General features: G+C 57.2%; 3 protein-coding genes and 1 long non-coding RNA gene across 9 annotated transcripts in view; 3 read left to right on the top strand and 1 right to left on the bottom strand.

The window, feature by feature from the left end:
- The window catches only part of LOC119564866 (immunoglobulin superfamily member 1), a 999,687-nt gene that overhangs the window by 228,475 nt on the left and 751,632 nt on the right, over nt 1-19,580 (top strand). The window lies entirely within an intron of this gene.
- The window catches only part of LOC119564865 (immunoglobulin superfamily member 1), a 798,058-nt gene that overhangs the window by 169,596 nt on the left and 608,882 nt on the right, over nt 1-19,580 (top strand). The gene's annotated exons all lie outside the window — the stretch shown is intronic.
- LOC122463653 overlaps nt 1-19,580 on the top strand; it is a 33,854-nt gene that overhangs the window by 674 nt on the left and 13,600 nt on the right. Inside the window, exon 2 of the long non-coding RNA XR_006287226.1 lies at nt 13,766-13,776. This is a non-coding gene — a long non-coding RNA (uncharacterized LOC122463653). The remainder of the gene's footprint in view (nt 1-13,765; nt 13,777-19,580) is intronic.
- LOC119564877 (immunoglobulin superfamily member 1-like) overlaps nt 14,531-19,580 on the bottom strand; it is a 967,916-nt gene continuing 962,866 nt past the window's right edge. Inside the window, exons 14-16 of the mRNA XM_043534610.1 lie at nt 17,194-17,478; nt 15,899-16,189; nt 14,531-14,676 (exon numbers count right to left, since the gene is read on the bottom strand). Of these exons, the coding sequence (XP_043390545.1) occupies nt 14,546-14,676; nt 15,899-16,189; nt 17,194-17,478 (707 nt within the window). The 3' untranslated portion in view covers nt 14,531-14,545. The remainder of the gene's footprint in view (nt 14,677-15,898; nt 16,190-17,193; nt 17,479-19,580) is intronic.

Here is a 19,580-nt window from a genome sequence, read left to right as displayed (position 1 = left end):
CCGGCCTGTTCCCCTAAACTCCTGGCTCCCCCCATCTGGATCCCCCCAAACACCCGCCAAGGGGGGGCCCAGAAGCACTGGCTGCTAAATGGCTCTGCACCTTGTGTTCATGGAGACGCAATAAAGGGCCTGAGATGAGAACACGCCCCAGCCCCTGCCCCACACTGAACAGGGTTAAACACGGGCCGGGGGCGGGGTCCAAAGCCCGCAGCCTGCTCAGCCCCACGGCAAACTCCCCCATTGACCCCTGGGACCGGCTGTTACAGACCCAGCAGAGCAGGAACCAGGGGAGCCGTGGCAGGCGCCGTGTGAAACGAGGGGTTTGTTCCGGCCCCGGCCCCGTTCCCTGGAGTGAGTCTCTAGCCAGAAAATCCCCTGGGTTTGGGCGTCTCCCAGCTGGCCCCAGAGACGCTAGTGGATCAGACCCACAGGCCCTCACAGCCGCTGTCTTGTACCTAGCAGCTGCCAGCAGCTGCTGCGTCTCTGGCAGGCGCTGGGAACCCGCCACTCTCGGTTTGGGGGCACCGGGCAGGGCCAGATTGTGTCTGGTACAACAACACCTGGCTCCTCCCCAGCGCTTCGCACCCGCAGATCTCACAGCGCTTCACAGAGGGGGGCAGGGCATCAGCCCCATTTTACAGAGGGGGAAACTGAGGCAAAGAGTGGGGCAGGGACTCAGCCACGGTCCCCCGGAAAATCACGGCAACACCAGGAAATGCAGCCAGCTCTCCTGAGTCCCAGCCCCAGCGCTCTCCCCACTAGGCCACACGGCCATCCAGGGAGCGTCAGCCTGGCTCAGGACCGTGTATAGAGCATTGGTGGGCTAGTGGCTACAGCAGCCAGGGCCAAAGGGGCTAGGGGAGCAGGAGGCTGGGCTGGAGGCAGAGTGGTGCTGCGTCTGGGGCTGGGGCTGGAGCTGGAGCCATCTGGAGCCAGGTGCTGTGAGCAGCTGGGCGGAGCGAGGGGGGCCCTGGGCAGAGGTCCCAGCGCAGGGAGATGCCACCAGCCAAGAGGCCCTGCAGGCCAGACTGGGAGGGGGACTGCAACCCCGGCAGGGGGCCGATGCTGCGAAGAAGGGTCCTGCCACCTGCAGCCAGGGCAAGTGTCCGACCCACAGCGTCCCTGCAGCACGGCCGAGCTGTGAGCAACAGACTGTGAACTCCCTTTGATTGGTCGTGGTCCTACAGATCAAGAATTTGTTGCTGGGATAAAACAAAGCTACAATGTGCCGGTGTCACAAAATTTCAAGGGTCAGTTAAAAGTGGGAAGTCAGAAGCAGCTTCAATATATTATAGTTTCTTGTACCTGTTGTGACGAAGCGGGACTGTTCTTAACGTTTCCTCTGAACACTGGGTGAGTGCCTCAGTTTCCCCTATGCATGTCTTAAGGATCTAGGTGGTGGGATAAGGGGGTGTGATTGTTGTAGAGCCCTAGAGAGCCAGCGTGATGCTGTCTGCCACATGGTGCACCTCCGGCAGCGAGTCCGCCCGGGCGGGGCTCCTGGGGAAGCCAGAGGGCCCTGCCCCCCAACTCCGCCGTCAGACGTGACTCTCAGCCAGCCGGGAAAACAGAAGGAACAGAGTCTAAAACAGAGCTTGTTGTAGGTACGGCAAACAGGACCCCTCAGTCAGTTCCAACTTGGGGGGTGGGGCGCCCAGACCCAAGTTCTGGGCCTCTCCCCGTTTCCCCAGCCAGCCCCAAACTGACACTTTGTTCTCCAACACCTTCAGTTGGCACCTTGCAGGGGTGGGGCCCAGGCCATCAGTGGCCAGGAGATGGGGTGTCGACCATTCTCGCCGTAGACAGCATCACCCCTGCCCTCTAGGGCTCTGCAACAATCACACCCCCTTATCCCCTCACCTAGATCCTTAAGAACTGCATGGGGGAAACTGAGGCACCCCCACAGTATTCAGAGAAAACATTAAGAACAGTTCCACTTCATCACACCTGTATACGACCAATTAGATACTTTAAAGGGTGTAAAAAGAAAAAGAGTACTTGTGGCACCTTAGAGACTAACCAATTTATTTGAGCATAAGCTTTCGTGAGCTACAGCTAAACACGATCATACCCTAAACTGATCGCCAAATTTAAGTTGTGTGCTTCCCCTCAGGTTAGGGCTGTGGGTGGGGCTGGGGATGAGGGGTTCACACTGAGGAGGGGGCTCAGGGCTGGGACTCAGGGTTGGGGTGCTGGGGGTCCAGGTTCTGGGGTGGGGCAGGGCCGGGGACAAGGAGCTTGGGGTGCAGACAGGCTGCCCCAGGGCTAGGGTCAGAGAAGAGTCTCCCCCCACCGCCGCCCCGCGGGACCCCTCCTCTTCCCCCCCCCCGGCAGCACACTCACTCTGCACATGCTCCTAGAGCCGCACTCAGGTCCAGGAAGCCCCCTCGCCTCCCCTACGGTGGGTACTGGGGGTGGGGGTGGGGCTGCCATCATGTGTGGCCTCCCATGCTACTGCCCCTGACCATAGCCTCACTGGGGGTGGGGGATGGGGATGCCCCTTGCCCAGTGTGGGGTGGCTGCGGGGCAGGGCAGGGGGAGAGCAGGGTGTCACAAAATTCACCCAAGCCCCAGCTGCTCAGATTCAGGAATCTGCCGCCCCCCGCATCCTGTCTCCCCTGCGGTGGGTGGGTGGGTGCTGGAGGGGGGAGGGGACTGCCATCACATGTGGCTTCCTTCCTCCCCTGCTGCAGCCTGCTGCCCGTCACCCATAGTCTCACTGGGGGTGCGGGATGGGGCTGCCCCTTGCCCAGTGTGGGGCAGGAGCGGTGGCTGCGGGGGGGCGGTCAGATCACAGGATCAAACACTCACCAAAGCCCCAGCCGCAGGGACGCTCCGGGGAGGGCCGGGGGAGAGACCCAGCTCCAAATATTGCTGGAGCAGAGCCCCCGGCTCCAAATATTCCTGGTGCCAGGGCTCCATGAGCCCATATAACTCGCCGCCTATGCCCACAGGGTGGGGTGACTTGTTTCCTTTCACCTTCCCCATTTTTACTTATTTTTTATGAGTTGGGTTTGATAAATTGTACGTGCTCTGAACTCTACGTAATGATCAGTGGGTCAGGGAAGCATCCGGTGCAAAGACAGTGCCCCGGAGTGGGGACAACCTCGCCCCTGTCCTAAGTGACCGTGACAAGACTGGGGGACGAGCTCTCAGAGATCCGGGGCCCAGCCTTGCCGGGGTTACGAGGACTCTGCCGCACGGGAGGGAGGAACGGGAGCCCTCGAGGTCAGGCAGGCCCCTAGGTAAAGGGAGTGGGAGCGAGGACTCAGATCCTTTCGCCAGCTAATCCCACCAGGGTGGGTTTAAGCCTGGAAAGTTCCTGGAAAGTTCCCCGCAATAGCGGGGCCATTCCCCCGCTTACACACTGACTCGGTGAGAAAAGGCCCCACCCCGCTCTGTGCCCGGCGCCCTCTGATGACACTGCTCAGCAACCAGGGTCCCTATCCACTGGCTCCCCACTCGCTGGGTCCCTTCATTTCTGGTGCCGGTTGCTCCCGCGCTGGCTGCTGGTGTCTCTCTCCAGGCGCTGGGCAGCCTCCCTCCAAACTCTACCAGCCCTTTCCCCCAGGAGCGCTCCGGGCTGCGGGGAGCTGCTGCCTGCTGTCCCATCTGTTTTCTTTCTCACCCTACTTCAGCTGCCCAGGAATCCTTGGGGTCCTCCGCACCACAGCTGTTTCGTGGCTCTTTTCGAGGAATCCCCCCTCCCTCAGCCCCGAATCTCCAGCAGCTGCTCCTTATCCAAGCTGGGAACCACCCAGTGACCCCGTCCCCGCTCCCCAGCCAAGCATCCCCTCTGCTGGGCCCAGGGCTCAGGGCAGAGCCTGGCTCTGAGCGCCAAGCTCCCCTGAGTGTCCGGCTGGGGGTGGGGCTGGGAGCGGGGACACCAAGCTGGGCCCCTCACCTGGTATCACCAGCTCCTCGGGGTCGCTGGGCTCTGACCAGATGGGCGGGTCTGATTTGGTGTTATATCCGCAGCTATAACTTCTTGCGTCTTTCCGGCTCACGCTGCAAAAGGGGAAACTCAGCCACGTCCCCCGCGGGGTCCACGTCCTCCAGCGCGTTCGGGTTTCCAACGTTGTACAGAAGGAACCTCATGTTCTGGTGCCAACCCCAAGACTGGACGGTAACGAATCCCCCCAGGGCAACCCCCCGCCCCACCCCAACTGGCGTGCAGGGAGATGGAGGGCTTGGGGTAGCTGAGCACTGCAGTGAGAAGGAGACAGGCCATGAGACAGACCCTGGCACAGTTACTGTGACCCATCCTCGCCGCACAGAGACGGGGCCCCTGGGAGAAAACCCAGCCAGAGGAACCTCTCCGAGAGCCCAGAGATTCCTGGGAGCTACGCCCAAAACTGCCCGGGGACCTAAATCCAGAGCATCCCTCTGTACCCATCAGTCTACTTAATGGGCCCGCCCAGTCCAGTGTCCCCACTCCCCATCCCCGACCCGCCATGGGCCCTCTAGCCAGTATCTCCCCCCGGATGAGTACACAGCAGCCACCAGTAGCTGCTGCGTCTCTGGGTCCCCATAGCTCCGGTGAGACTGCGACTGGAATACTCTGTACAGTTCTGGGGTCCGTGTTTTAAAAAGGACGGTGAAAAATTGGAGGGGAGGGGCATAAAAGAGCCATAAAAATCAACTGAGAGCTCGAGAATGGGGCTTAAAGTGAGATATTTCAGGGGCTCAATCTCATTTCGCTGTGGAAGAAGCTTGAGAGGTGATTTGATTAGGGTGGAGACGTACCTGCCTGGAGAGAAAAAAACAAGTCCTAAAGTGCTCTTTAATCTCGCCGTGAAAGGCAGAACAAGAACGAGCAGCTGTCAGCCGAAGCCAGAGACATTAAAATTAGAAGCAAGACACCAGTTTTTAACAGTGACGGTGATTAACCACTGGAACAAATTACCAAGGGAAGTGGTGGATTCTGTGTTTCCTGATGTCCTCACATCGCAACGGGGTGTCTGTCTGGAAGGCGTGTTTTAGTGAAACACGAGCGACTGGGCTTAATATGGGGGTAAGTGGGTGAAACTTCCTGGCCTGTGAAATACAGGTCAGATTAGGAGATCAAATGGTGGCCACGTCAGGCCTAAAAATCTAGGACTATATGAAGTGTGCGGGAGCAGGAACAGATCCTGCGGTTTTACTGTTTCGCCTGCTTGTTCCCTACAATCAATCGTGAGCGAGTGGGGTGATCTGGGGGAGCAGCTGAGACACTCAAACAGGCTGGCCAGGGGCAGACCCCAGCCCTGCAAGGAAGAGGTGGGTGTGGCAGTGACATCACAAGGGCCTTCGGCAGGAACGCAGCCTATTGGGCAAAGGTGGTGAGCCGGCTGTGACCTCACAGAGCTCCCGTGACATCAGACGTGCAGTACAGGGGGGCAGGGCAGGGGGAACCTCGGAGACCCCTGGAGCTTGCTGCAGCAAGCCTCCTTCTCGCCGTCTCTCCTGGAGGATTTGTGTTCACGCCCCCGAGTGCTGAGGAGGAGCTTCTTTGGGAGATTTCTCCCTTCCGTCTTCATTTTGTACAAAGCAGACACCCCCACAGGGCCTGGATCTGAGTGTCCCATAAGTGCCGAGCTCCTGAGGGTCCAGCTGGGGGTGTGGGGCTAGGAGCGGGGATGCTGCACCGGGCCCCTACCACCAGCTCCACGGGGTGGCTGGGCTGCGAGGAGACGAAGGGCTCTGATCGGGGCCGGTAGCTGCAGCTGTAGCTCCCTCCGTGCTGCCGGCCCACGGTGGGGATGTGGAACTCGGCCCCATCCCCTGCAGCATCCATGTGTTACTGTAGGTTCAGGTCTCCAGCCTTGTGCAGGAAGAACCTCACGTCCCGGCTGGTGACGTCTGCCCCTGGGGCGGTGACCCCAGTGGGGCTCAGAGAGATGGAGGGTCTTGGTAAGCTGGGATCTGCGCACAGGAGACAGGCTGTGAGGGCCAGACCCGGGCAGCCATCCACCCCTGGGCAGATCCAGGGTCCCCTGGACAGAGATTGTCTCCCAGATCCCAGAGTTCCCCCCACCCAGAATCCCAGCCCTGCAAGATGGGCTGCCAGCTGCACAGACACCGAGCCGCGGCTCCCTAGTGCTTGGGATCCTCATATGCCCGTGTGTGGCACAGAGCGACTGAGCTGTTCTCTGGCGCAGCGCGTGGCCGGAGAGCAGCAGCTGAGCTGACCCCGAGTAAGGCAGGGGCGATGCTGGGGGCGGAGGGCAGCACCGGGAGGCGTCGGCAGGTGTAGTGCAGTCTCCGGTGGCTGTTGGCGCTTGCCCACAATTGGTGGGTTTAGGCTGCAGTCTGGGGTGCCCCTGGACTCCCCGCGGCCGCTGAGCTCTCACGTAGCAGTGCCCATGAGCAGCGCTTTCCCCCAGCTGCGCTGGGCTAGCAGACGCCGTCCCATCCTGGCGGCAATGACCTGCCCTCGGGTCACGCCACTGACGCCTCTTGGCCGGATCGCGCTGTGATACAGCTGGGCGGGAAGCCGTCAGCCCTTCGCAGATTCCACCTGGCCCAGATGCTGCAGTGCGGCTCCTCCCCAGCACAGGCTGCCGCGAGGACATCACACCCGGTCCCCGCTCCCTACATCGGCTTCCCACAGAGGGAGTCAAGTCCGCGGTCTCTGTCCTGATCTCCGAGGTGGCCCAATGTATAAAAAGGGGAAACTGAGGCACCAACTCACCCACTAAAGGAAAAAGTGTTTGCATTAATCCAGGAAAGAGGATTTAAGGTAGCCTTGGATAAGGCTCAAGTGGTGCAGCCCCAAGTCACAGGTCTGGGTATAATTACTGGACAAGAAGAAAGGCCAATAGACCAGCGCAAGGCGAGAGCCCAAGTAGAAATGCCGGCTCCTAGTGACGCCCACTCTTTAAGCTAGGAGGAGTCAATTGTCTGAAACCAGACATTTATAAATATGCTGCAATAACTCACCCATTGTGGAAACTGCTAAAGGAAAAGACAAAAGGGGAATGGGGAACAGAGCAGGGCTCTGCTTTAACCCTGCTAAAACCGAAGGCTCTCACAGCCCCAGCCCTGCGTTTCACAGCCTTTTGTTAGCCGTTTGGCGGCCAATAACATGGCCTTGGCGGCCACACTACTACTAAATATTGAAAAAGGGAAGCGACATGAATGCCCAGAGATCCTTCTGGAGCGAGGTACCCCCACTAGAAGAATTAGATACCGTGGGCCAAGAAAAGCACGTCCGGTTTACTGACGGGAGTACAATGGTAGGAAAAGGGAAAAGATGCGTAAAATACGCTGCCATTAACTTAGAAGAGGAAGTCATTCAGAGACATTAAGACCACGGATTGGCTCAGCATGCCGAGCCCCAAGTAATTTACCAGGTTTTAAGGCGATATGAAAATTCCCCACGGCCCGTGTATGTTTATGCTGACTGATTTTTGTGTGAAGGGGTTACAGTTTTGGATACGTGATTGGTATAGGAATGGGTGGAAAGCAGCAGATGGAAAGGATATTGCATATTCAGAGGAATGGACATGGATTTACCAGTGGATAACTCAGAACCCTAAAGAGTTAAAGGTGCGACATGTAAAGGCACACAATAAAGGAACAGGTATGGAGGCAGGGTGACCAGATGTCCCGATTTTATAGGGACAGTCCCAATTTCTGGGTCTTTTTCCTATATAGGCTCCTATTACCCCCCACCCCCTGTCCTGATTTTTCACATTTGCTGTTTGGTCACCCTATATGGAGGCCACCCGGAATAATCGGGGAGATACAATAGCCCGACAGCATGATATAGCGGTGGTAACCAGAAGTGAGAAAAGGAATGTCTGTGCCGACACCTCTGAGCCAACAGATGGCACTACAGACCGCCCCAACCGAGTTCCAGGAAAAATAGAAAGACAAGATTCAGAGCAGGTTTCAGAGTAGCAGCTGTGTTAGTCTGTATCTGCAAAAAGAACAGGAGGACTTGTGGCACCTTAGAGACTAGCAAATTTATTTGAGCTTAAGCTTTCGTGAGCTACAGCCCACTTCGTCAGATGCAACTATATCAGAAAAAAGAACGAGGAGTACTTCTGGCATCTTACAGACTAACACATTTATTGGGCTTAAGCTTTTGTGGGTTGGAACCCACTTCATCAGATGCATGGAGTGGAAAATACCATAAGAAGATATATATATAGAGAGAGATATATATATATACACACACAGAGAACATGAAAAGATTTGGGTTACCTTATCAAGACAAGACAAAAGACAAGATTTACTTAATGTAGCCCATCAGTTTATGCATGAAGGAGTGGAAGGGACTTTAAGAAGGCTAAAGCAAGTTCCAGAATGGGAGTGTATGGCAGATGATGTTAAAACATGGGTGCAAAATTGTGTGCAGTGCACGCAGAACAAGGCAACTGCACTGGCAACCCAGGATGCACCAACGAAGGCTTGGGCCGTGGCACAGGATTCCAACGGATTTTACTGATAAATTGCCATGGAGTAAGGAAGGATTCCAGTATTTATTGGTGATAATTGGTTCCTTTTCAGGATGGGTGGAGACTTTTCCTACTAAAGATACTAGGACCTGGGTAGTGGCCAAAAAGTTCTTTAATGAGGTTGTGTGTAGATATGGCACCCCCGAAATAATAGATTCTGACAATGGGGGAGCCTTTGTAGGAGGAATTTTTACAACAGTGATACAAGCCTTGGGAATTAAACAAAAACGCCATGTACCATACCGGCCTCAGGCCAAGTAAAGTGCATGAACCGCACTATTCAGGAAGCACTCCGGAAGGTAGTAAATCACACAAGGAAAGACTGGCCAGATAAACTGCCTCTGGTTTTGGCTGCCATCCACAGCAGTAATAGACTAAGGACAAAAATTCAACCCTTCCAAATTCTTTTTGTACATCCAATGCGCCTAATGATGGATCCTAGTTACCTGGTACAGGGTCAAGATGAGAGCTCTAATATAACCCGGCATGACTATTTTCAATGGCTTAAACAGGTACAAGAAGATAAAACCGTAAAGGGTTAATCAGGCCATTGAAAACATGAACAACAAAATTCAGAAACAAAGGCCCTGTGGGAAACAGGGGACCACGTCATATACCTTAAAATGGGGAAAAGGCGTCACTCAATGGAATCAAAATGGATAGGCCCTTACTCCATAGTGGACCGCCTTAGCCCATGGGTATACTGCATTGAAAAAGATGGAAAACTGAAATGGGTCCATGTTTCACAAATTACATTGTTTACCTACATAACGACGTTTGAATTCTTTGCAGAAAAGGACATCCCGGAACGTGAGCACGGGGCACTGCTTAACCACCACAACTTTAATCCACAGAAAATGAGACTCCAGTGTAAGGTCTGGCTGTACCGGCTTCTGGGAACTTTTAGCGCCCAGATAATTCGAGCGAACATGGGAGAAGATGCAGCCCTCCTTATAAGCCAATCTTTAAGGAATAATTCACTCCCCGCCAACCAATCATGGATTCCTACCCGTGATCCGGTGATCCTCATGGAATGGTAAATAAAAACACTAGCCAAATCTTAAAACCCTGGGAAATACCAACGTGAACTTAAGGTTCACCTTACAAACACCACAAGAATACCAAACCACTGGGAAATAGGGTTTAAAATAGAGGGTCCCTAGGGGGATACCACCTGGAGTTCCAGTTTCCCACGATTACCATATCAGTGGGATGAACCTGTTCAGATAGGAACAATACTAACAGTTATTATGGGATCCTGTCCAATACCCCGAAGTGAATTGAACCTATGGTTCCCAGACGCATGCACCAGAACCTGGACTAGAGACTATGCATTCGAAAGAGGTACCCCAATTAAGATAAAAAAAACCAAAGTTGTTTGTGACTCAAAGTGATCCAGTAAAAGTCTTGTTAAATCCACTATTAGTAAAAATGAAAATGGGTATGGATTGGACTCAGCTGAGCGTGTCTAAATTGGAGCCCAAATGTTCACCCTACTCCCTTCCTATTTCAACGGCCTGGTTAAAAACACATCAACACTCCAATGGCCGATCAAAACAAGATGTAGTAGACACCATATTAGGAGGAGTTGGATTTGGAGTAGGAATAATGAACACTGTGGACCTGCAGGTAATTAAGAATAAGATAAGTTTCTTGTCACAACTGCAAGATAGTCTCATTCACAAGCAGGCAGATACTATTGTGGATCTGGTACAAATAGGTCCGGGAAACCTAAAAGCAACATGGACTATGTGGTGGTGGCTGAACACCACCTCCTGGCTGCTGTATAAACAACAAAGAGAAGTAGGGAATAAAACTGCCTTGGCCATGGGATACACTGAGATGCAAATTCTTAGGTTAGCCTCACTTGAACACGAACTGTTTTGGGCAATATCTGGGAATGTTCGGGTGTTAACGCATCTTTTCAAACAACAGAAGAGGTCCTTGTTCGACACCTACAAATATGAATGGACGCAATATGTTTCCAGCATGGTTAAGTCTGATTTGTTATTAGGAGAAATTATTGTTAAAATTGCTCACCCACAGTCTGTGGAGACAGAAATATGGAAAGTGAGCCAGCTCCCAAAACTGACCATGGGATCCTTTTGGCTACCCTGGGTTATGGGTCAGTGGGCTGGGAAAGAGGAGCAATTATTGGACACCCGAGGGTGTAGGGAATGCAGCCCTCAGAAATGGGTGTGCTTGTCCTCACCTGTCACCCCAGAACCGCGCAGCAAAGACACATCCTTGGGAACATGTGTAAGGGACAAACTAGAAAAACAGACACAGAGGGATACAGGGAAGCGTTATCATTCAAATATTACATGCCAGTGGAGACATGCTAAAAATTGCTAAGTCTGAAAAAGAGCCGACAGCCTGTCATCGGTACGATGTTTTTACAGGCTGGTCCCCGACCTCTAAGGGCATATTGTCTATTACGTGTCACCCATTACGAGTTGTGTTAATAGTGTCCTGTGTTTGCTTGCTAGCGATGTGTTGTATGTGCTGTTGGACAAAGTTTGTTACATTACACGCACAAGCTCAAACTGTCTCTCAGTACATTGCGATGACACAACTGGATAAAATATGACCCACTCAAGAATTGTTCTTGAGGGGTCAAAAGGGGGACATGTGGTAGTAGGATTTTATGTTTGTATTTTATACCATTTAGAATGATGGATAAAGAATAATAACGTAGCCTGTATTAAATGTAGTGGGGTATGATTTGACCATATCCTGCCAGCCACCCTTTTTGAATAGCAGAAAGGAACGGGCCTAATGGGCCAATCGGTAGAGATGCATCAGACGGTATCTGTGTCTGGGCCGATTTCAAAGCCGTAATAGACCTTTGAGGGTCACCACTTTGTTGGGGCTTTCGCATTTTAAAATACGTTAAAAAATGCCGTGATTGTTTTCTTTTGCTTTGCAACTTGATGTTCCTGTTCAAAATGTTCTGTGTTTTGTGTGTGAATGAGGAATGTGTGTTAAGAGATAAGTGTGAAGGCCACCGCTGAACGAGATGGTCTAGGGAGGAACCGGAGACAGACGCAAGGGCGCCAGGAGGCTGCAACACGCCCCTATTGAAATGTCAGAGGAGGGCAGATTGACGACTCTAAAGATGAGACAGGCACCTATCAATGGGGACAAGATAGCTGTGATCAAAACCAGCCTGGGGTAACTCCCTGAGAGACTGATGAAAGAACAAGATAAAGGATGAGAAGGACAATTTAAGAAAACAAGCACTCATCAAACAACAATTGATTACAGCGTGACGGTGCAAAACGCATTGGTCCCAATGAAGGAAAATCACGATAAAAACAGGGGGCCTTGCCGTGAAACTTTGGGTTCGTCCTGCCAAGACTTCCCAGGAGCATCATGTCACCACCGACAGAACCCGGCTCCTCCCTACCCATGATCAACCAAGCTGGCCACTAGCTTGATCCGGACTCTGGACTGGTAACTATAACATCGACTGGCGGGACAGTGTGTGTGTGTGCGGGGGGGGTATGATTGAATGCATATGCTAATTGTTGTCTCTTCAGTAAAAGCAGCGTATTGCCTTTTCCCCTGAAAAAGATCCTTTGTGCTTCTTATAAGCGTAACACCCCAAAGCCCCCATATCCCGCCCCACCTGACCCGATCAGGGAGGGAGGCTGAGGGGACGTGGGGGCCATTATAGGCTAGGCAGCGTGTCGGGCAGGGGGAGGGAGGGAAGAAGACTGTGGGGGGAGGAGGAAGGAAAGGGGGGCTGAGACTGAGGGGAGGCTGGGGCAAGACAGTGACAGAGGAGGGGGGATTTGGGGTCCCCCCATGTGTATTCCAGGCTGAACCTTCCCCATGGCCATGGCGGGGGCCCCCATCATCTCTCCCTCCCAGCTCCGCAGGGGTTTTGGCTGGAAACAATCCTGCCCCCCACTCCCAGCTCAGACCCACTGTGGGTGGGGGGGCTACATGGCAAAGTGTGGGGAGCAGAGAAGGGGGGTCAGGAAAGGTTATTGGGGGGCTGGAAATGTGGGTGGGGCAGGAGTATATAGAGGGGTGGGGGGAGGAGGAGGGGAGGGGAAGGTATGGGGGGCCTTTATGGGGCAGGGAATGTGGGGCAGAGGGGGCTGTAGGGTGCTGTGGGGGTCAGGAGACTGAGGGGCCAGAAAGTGGGTGACCCAGGACTGAGGGGGCAGGAGTAGAAGGGGGAAGCGAGAGAGGAGCCTGCTAAGGCATAGAAATCGCACCTCCCTCCTGGGGGGCACCGTCAGCCCCTCCCCCCTCACAGCCCCAAACAATCCTGCCCCCCCGGCTCTGACCTTCTGGGTGGGGGCCCTGTCTGCCCTCAAACTCCTGTCCCCCATCCGGCCTCTGTCCCCTCAGCCCCCCTCCCGACACCCCCTATCTACTTCCCCCAAACTCCCGGCTCCCCCCCTGGGGGCCCCCAGTGTGCCCTGTTGTGTTCACTGAGACGCAATAGAGGGCCCAAGGCGCGAACACACCCCAGCCCCTGCCCCACACTGAACAGGGTTAAACATGGGCCGGGGGCAGGGTCCAGACCCTGCAGCCTGCTCAGCCCCACGGCAAACCCCCCAGTGACCCCTGGGACCGGCTGTGACAGACCCAGCAGAGCAGGAACCAGGGAGCCGTGGCAGGCGCCGTGTGAAACGAGGGGTTTGTTCCAGCCCCGGCCCCGGCCCCGTTCTCTGGAGCGAGTCTCTAGCCGGAAAATCCCCCGGGTTTGGGCGTCTCCCCGCTGGCCCCGGAGACGCTAGCGACTGTCCTGGGGGGCAGAGGAGCCGGTGGAGCTGGGCTGGACCTGGCGTCGCCGCGGCTGCTGTGAAAGTCCGACCCCGTTTCCTCTCGGGTTGGGGGTTCAGCCGGGGGAGGGGCGATGGCGTCGGGGTCCCTCTCTCCGGCCGCTCTGCTCAGGACGTCTCCGTGGAGCAGGGTCCGGACGGCCCGGGGGGCCCAGGAGACGGGGGGTGGCAGCCGGGAGGGCGAAGCGAGTCTCTTTCTTTAAGGCCCCAAAGGGAGGTGGGCGGCACAGCCCGTCCCCACAATATTTTATCCACCAATGAGGCCTCGTTTCTGACACCCCAATTTCGGGTCACAGATTTCTGCCCCCCCATTTCTCCTGTGTCCCAGGCGGGCCCCAGCCCGGCCCGTGGGGTCCGTCCGGCGGCCGGTCGGGTTGGACTAATCCCGTCTTTGTGTCTCGCCGACTTTCCCCCCAACGTTCATTCGTCCAGGTTCTCGTGAGGCTGCCTGAACTTCTCACTCGCCCTCGTCGGCTGAACCCACCACGGGGGGGACATTGGGAGGCTCCGGTATCACAGCCCCCCCTGGGGTGGGGAGATTTGGGGGGCAGAGGAGAGGGAAGCTCTGGGGGTTTGTACAATAGAAATACAGGGCAGGGGAGGTCTAGGGAGAAAGAGGGGAGAGAAGAGGGGTTGGGGGGCTGGGATTCTGTGGTGCACGACGGGGACCCCCAGGCAGGAGCTGGCTGCGAAGGGGCAGGTGGCAGGTGGGTGGTGTGATCGTGGCTGTGAAATGCCAGGTGCCTGGCCCTAAGGAAAGGGAGCGGGCAGCACTGGGAATCCGGCCAGGAAGGGGTTAGTTATCGAGCCCCCCCCCCCCCCCCCGCCCCCCCAGTGCCCCGGGCTCCCTGCAGAGGCAGGTGAAGCCCTCCCCATGCCGAGCCCGGCTACTGCCCCTCCCTCCACTGACAGCCCTGGCCAGCAAGTGGGACCCTGGCACCTTCCAGGGGCTGCTCCGTGGGAAGCCCAACATGCCAAGCCCAGGGGCGGCTCCTCTAGCTGGTACCGCAGGGGCTGCTGCTCGCGGCATCGGGGGTTCAATCCTGGGGAGCTGCTGTCAGGTCGGGAGCTGTTTGCAGGGGGATTCTCTGAGGCAGGGGTGTTGGGGGGCAGGGGGGTTTATGCCGGTGTCTCAGCCCCCGGAGGGGAAGCGGTTCGTCCCCCGGGGAGATTCTCTTCTCTGTGCGGCCAGATCCAGGCTCCTGGGGGTGCAGAGAGGTGGCGGGTTAGAGGGGCCCGTGTTGCCCGGGGCCCAGCCCCTGGGGGGAGCAAGGGGCACAGAAGCGGGGGGCACCTCCCCTAGGGCACCTCCCTTGGGGGGCTGTAATAGGTCTCGGCCAGGATCAGCCCCAGGACGAGCAGGATCACGGCGCTCAGCACCAGGCGGGCGATGTTGGCGTGGGTGAAATCCGGTCGCCCTGAGGGGACTGCTGTGGGGGGAAGGGAAGAGTCACTCAGTGGGTCGGATGGGGAGATCAACAGCTGGCGCTGCCCCGGGAGTGGAGCCCCCAACCTTCACCCCATCAAGCAGGTCCAGCCCAGCCCCCCTCTGGGGGTCTCCCAAGCGCTGCGGCTCTGGGGCCTCCCCGGGGCTGGACCCCCTCAGGGGAGGCCACGTCCTGCTGCCCCAGGGGCCCTGAGCCTCGGCTTCCCAGGTGAAGGGGGCTCCCAGGAGGACGAACTGCCCCCGAAGCACCCGGCACCCCAGGACCAGGCCAGGGGATGGGGACAATCGGACCCTCAGGGTCTTAGCCCCCCACAACAGGGAACCACCCCAGCTCCCTGTCCCCATAGGACCCCTCTGTCCACCCCCACAGGTGCCTCTGCCCCAGCCTGTCTGCTGTGCAGTGAGCCCATCCCCGGGGTATCTCGGCTGCTGACACACACAGCAGGCAGTGCACGGGGGGAGGCTGGGATGTCACCCGCTGCCCCCCACACTCGGGCAGTGCCCAGGGCCCTGGGGACCAGGGCGTAGCCGAAGGCGGCAGAACATCTATTGGGGGGAGGGTCAGGGGATCCCCTGAGCCCCAGTGGGGGGAGGGGAAGCAAGAACAGAAGGAATTCTGGGTAATGCTCACTCCTATTGCCAGGGGGATGTCATGTGGCCCAATGATGGGGGGTTATTGCCCCAGGACTCTGGCACCAGCTGGGCCCAATTTCACAGCCCAGCCCCCCAGAGCCTGTCCCTCCCCTGGCATCCCCCAGCAAATTCCAGGTAGCGACCTGCAGGGCAGGAGGCTTCGGGGGAGCTGGGGGTCTGGTGGTGAGTGAGGGGCAGGGGCTGCCCCTCCCCTGATATCTGGACCCCAACCACCCAGAGTCACTACCCCCCCCCCCCGGGGCCGCAACTCCTTTATGGGTCCCCAAAACGGGAGCAACCCTGGGGACCATCCCCCTGGGAAAAGCCCCCTTCTCTGCAGCTGGTCCAGGGGGCAGGAAACCTCGCCCCCCAAGCCCCAAATCTCCATCTGCCGCTGCTCCCCCTGGCTGGGGAACCCCCCAGTGACTCCGTCCCCACTCCCTGGCCAGGCGTCCCCTCTGCTGGGGCCAGGGCTCAGGGCAGAGCCTGGCTCTGACCGTCCTATCGGTGGAGAGTCCCCCTCTCCGGCTGGGTGTGGGCTGGCAGCGGGGACGCCGGGCCGGGCCCCTTACCTGCTACCACCAGCTGCTCGGGGTGGCTGGGCTGCGAGGAGACGAAGGGCTCTGATCGGGGCCGGTAGCTGCAGCTGTAGCTCCCTCTGTGCTCCCGCCCCACGGTGGGGATGTGGAACTCGGCCCCGTCCCCAGCAGGGTCCATGTGTCGCGGCGGGTTCAGGTCTCCAGCCTTGTGCAGGAAGAACCTCACGTCCCGGCGCTGCCCCTGACACCGGATGGTGACGTTTGCCCCTGGGGGGGTGACCCCAGTGGGGCTCAGAGAGATGGAGGGTCTGGGTAAGCTGGGATCTGCGCACAGGAGACAGGCTGTGGGAGCCAGACCCGGGCACCCACCCAGCCCCGTCCTTCCTGGTCGGCCCCAGGCACGGGCAGATCCAGGGACCCCCGAGCAGAGATTCTCTCCCAGATCCGAGTTCCCCCCAACCCAGAATCCCGGCCCTGCGAGCTGGGCTCCTGGCCCCACAGACACCGAACTGTGGTTCCCATGTGTGGCCCCTGCCTCATTCACTGTGTCCGGCCTGCCCTGAACACAGAGCGACTCACGGCTGGTCTCTGGCGCCCGGCACCACAGGACCTGAGCTCCACACAGGAAGGGAGTCAGCTCCCCCAAGGAGTGGGGAGGGGGGGGGGTCTTTATCCCCATTCTACACAGGGGGAAACTGAGGAACAGACTTGTTCACTTTCCTTAGTGAGCTCCCTGGGACAGGGACTGTCTCTTCACTCTGTTTATGCAGCGCCTGGCACAACGGGGTCCTGATCATGGCGGGGGCCCTACATGCACCCCCAACACAAGGGATCCAGCGTTACTGAGGCCAGCGTTTGCAGAGGTCTCCAAGATTGAGGCCCCCACACAAGGAAGGACACTTTTGAAAACCGCAATGTGCTCCCGTCACACAGAGTCTGTGGCTGCGCCAGGAGCTGGGCCAGATCTCCTGGGTCCCTGCCCAGCACCGTGTCCACCAGGCCACCGCTTCTCCTGCAGCCCCCCTGCCTGAATCAGCTCCGGCTGGGGCCTGGAGAACAGAGGGGATGCCATCATAGGATTAAATCGCCACTCACAGTTCCTACGCACACAGGGCAGTGTTAAAGTAGCCTCCCGGCCCCGAGTCTCCAGGGGATGCTGCTCCCCCCCAGGCTGGGCAACCCCCCATCGCTGACTCCGTCCCCGCTCCGGCCAAGCATCCCTGCAGCTGGGCCTGGGGCAGAGCCTGGCTCTCAGTGGCCCGTTGGCCCCCGTGAGGGTCTGGCTGGGCTTGGGGCTGGGAACGGGGACGCCAAGCCGGGCCCCTCACCTCTCACCACCAGCTCCACGGGGTCGCTGGGGGACGACATGGCAAACGGCTCCGATCTGCTGTGATAGGAGCAGTTGTAGCTCCCGCCGTCCTCCCGGCGCACGTTGCTGATGGGAAACACAGCCTCCAACCCGTTTGGATCCACAGGCGGGAAATGGCGTCCCTCTTTATTCAGCATGAACTGCATGTCCCGGTGCTGCCCCCGACACCAGATGGCCACGGCTCCCCCCAGGGAGACCCCCCAGCTGGGGCTCAGGGAGATGCTGGGTTTGGGGTAGCTGGGCTCTGCAGGGGGAAGCAGACAGGCTGTGAGACGCAGGCCCCGTCACCCAGTCCTGGGGCCCGTCCTCACCACGCGGCCTCAGGACAGGGTCAGACTCTGGGGTCTCTCCCTGGTTCTAGGAGGGGAGTGGGGTCTAGTGGGGAGAGCAGGGAGGATGGGGGCCAGGACTGCTGGGTTCTGTGCACAGCACCACCCCTGACTTGTAGGGGACTGTGCAAGTCTCTACTATACACTGAGGTTTATAACCTTCAGCTCCGCCCATCACCCCATAACTGATGTGTTACCTGGGAAAAGCCCCCCAAGGTCTGCAGCTCCCCTTGGGGGCAGGGATCCCCCCTTCCTCTGCCCCAGATCTCCATTGGCTGCTTCTCCCCCCTTGCTGGGAAACCCGCCAGTAACTCCATATGGCTGGTGGGAGTCACACAAGACCCACGTTGCACCAGGCCTTGGGAACGGGGTGGGGGAAGGAGGCTGTGAGTGGTGGATGTGGGTCTAGGGGTGGATGTAGGTCTGGGGGTGGATCTGGGGGATTCTCCCCATGGCTGCACTGACCATGTACATTTCAGTTCTCCGAGGGGATCTAGAGCCCCTGGACATCTAGAGCCCATGACACTAAACCGGGAGGAGAGGTAGATACGCTGGAGGATAGGGATAGGATACAGAGGGTCCTAGACAAATTAGGGGATTGGGCCAAAAGAAATCTGATGAGGTTCAACAAGGACAAGTGCAGAGTCCTGCACTTAGCAAGGAAGAATCCCATGCACCGCTACAGACTAGGGACTGAATGGCTCGGCAGCAGTTCTGCAGAAAAGGACCTAGGGGTTACAGTGGACGAGAAGTTGGATATGAGTCAACAGTGTGCCCTTGTTGCCAAGAAGGCCAATGGCATTTTGGGATGTATAAGTAGGGGCACTCCTGGCAAATCAGGGGACATGATCGCTCCCCTCTATTCGACATTGGTGAGGCCTCATCTGGAGTACTGTGTCCAGTTTTGGGCCCCACACTACAGGAAGGATGTGGAAAAATTGGAAAGAGTCCAGCGGAGGGCAACAAAAATGATTAGGGGACTGGAACTCATGACTTATGAGGAGAGGCTGAGGGAACTGGGATTGTTTAGTCTGCAGAAGAGAAGAATGAGGGGGGATTTGATAGCTGCTTTTAACTACCTGAAAGGGGGTTCCAAAGAGGATGGTGTGAGGATGTGACGCAGCAGGGAGGGGGGAGTGTTGACCTGGGAATGTGCCCTGGGGATGGGAGACCTGAGAGCCTGTAACCTGAGACAGGAGGGGGAGGGGGAGGTAACACCTCTGCCCGGGAATGTGGACGGAGGCTGCAGCAGGGAACTTGCTGGGAGGGTTTAGTTTCAGTTTGGGGCTGGGTGGAGGAACACAGGGAACCCCAGGGCTGGGGTCTAAGCTCCCTGCTCCCCCAGAAGGACTTGACTGAGGGGTCCTGGGTGTACCCACAAGTTCTGTTTTGGACTGTGTTTCTGTTGTCCAATAAACCTTCTGTTTTACTGGCTGGCTGAGAGTCTCAGTGAATCCCAGGAAGAAGGGTGCAGGACCTGGACTCCCCCACTCTTCGTGACAGATGGCTCTAGACTGTTCTCAGGGGTGGCAGATGACAGAACAAGGAGTAATGGTCTCAAGTTGCAGTGGGGGAGGTTTAGGTTGGATATTAGGAAAAACTTTTTCACTAGGAGGGTGGCGAAACACTGGAATGCGTTACCTAGGGAGGTGGTGGAATCTCCTTCCTTACATATTTTTAAGGTCAGGCTTGACAAAGCCCTGGCTGAAATGATTTAGTTGAGGATTGGTCTTGCTTTGAGCAAGGGGTTGGACTAGATGACCTCCTGAGGTCCCTTCCAACCCTGATATTCTATGATTCTATGACTGGACCTGTTAGCATTTGTATGAGCTGAAATAAATCCATGTGCTGTCCTCCCTAATCCTCACATCCTGTCGGGGGCAGGACATTGTTTCCGTCTGCTTCGTCAGACCCCGGGAGCCAGATTCGGCTCCTAGTTACTCCATGCGAGCGGAGGGGAGGGGGGCACAGAAGAACGGGGATGGGTCTGAGTTCACAGAGGGAGTTTGGGTTCAGT

This window comes from Chelonia mydas, chromosome 23 (genome assembly GCF_015237465.2).
Source record: "Chelonia mydas isolate rCheMyd1 chromosome 23, rCheMyd1.pri.v2, whole genome shotgun sequence".
NCBI lineage: Eukaryota > Metazoa > Chordata > Testudines > Cheloniidae > Chelonia > Chelonia mydas.
Note: the sequence above shows the minus strand (reverse complement) of the source record. Positions and strands in the feature narration are given on the sequence as shown.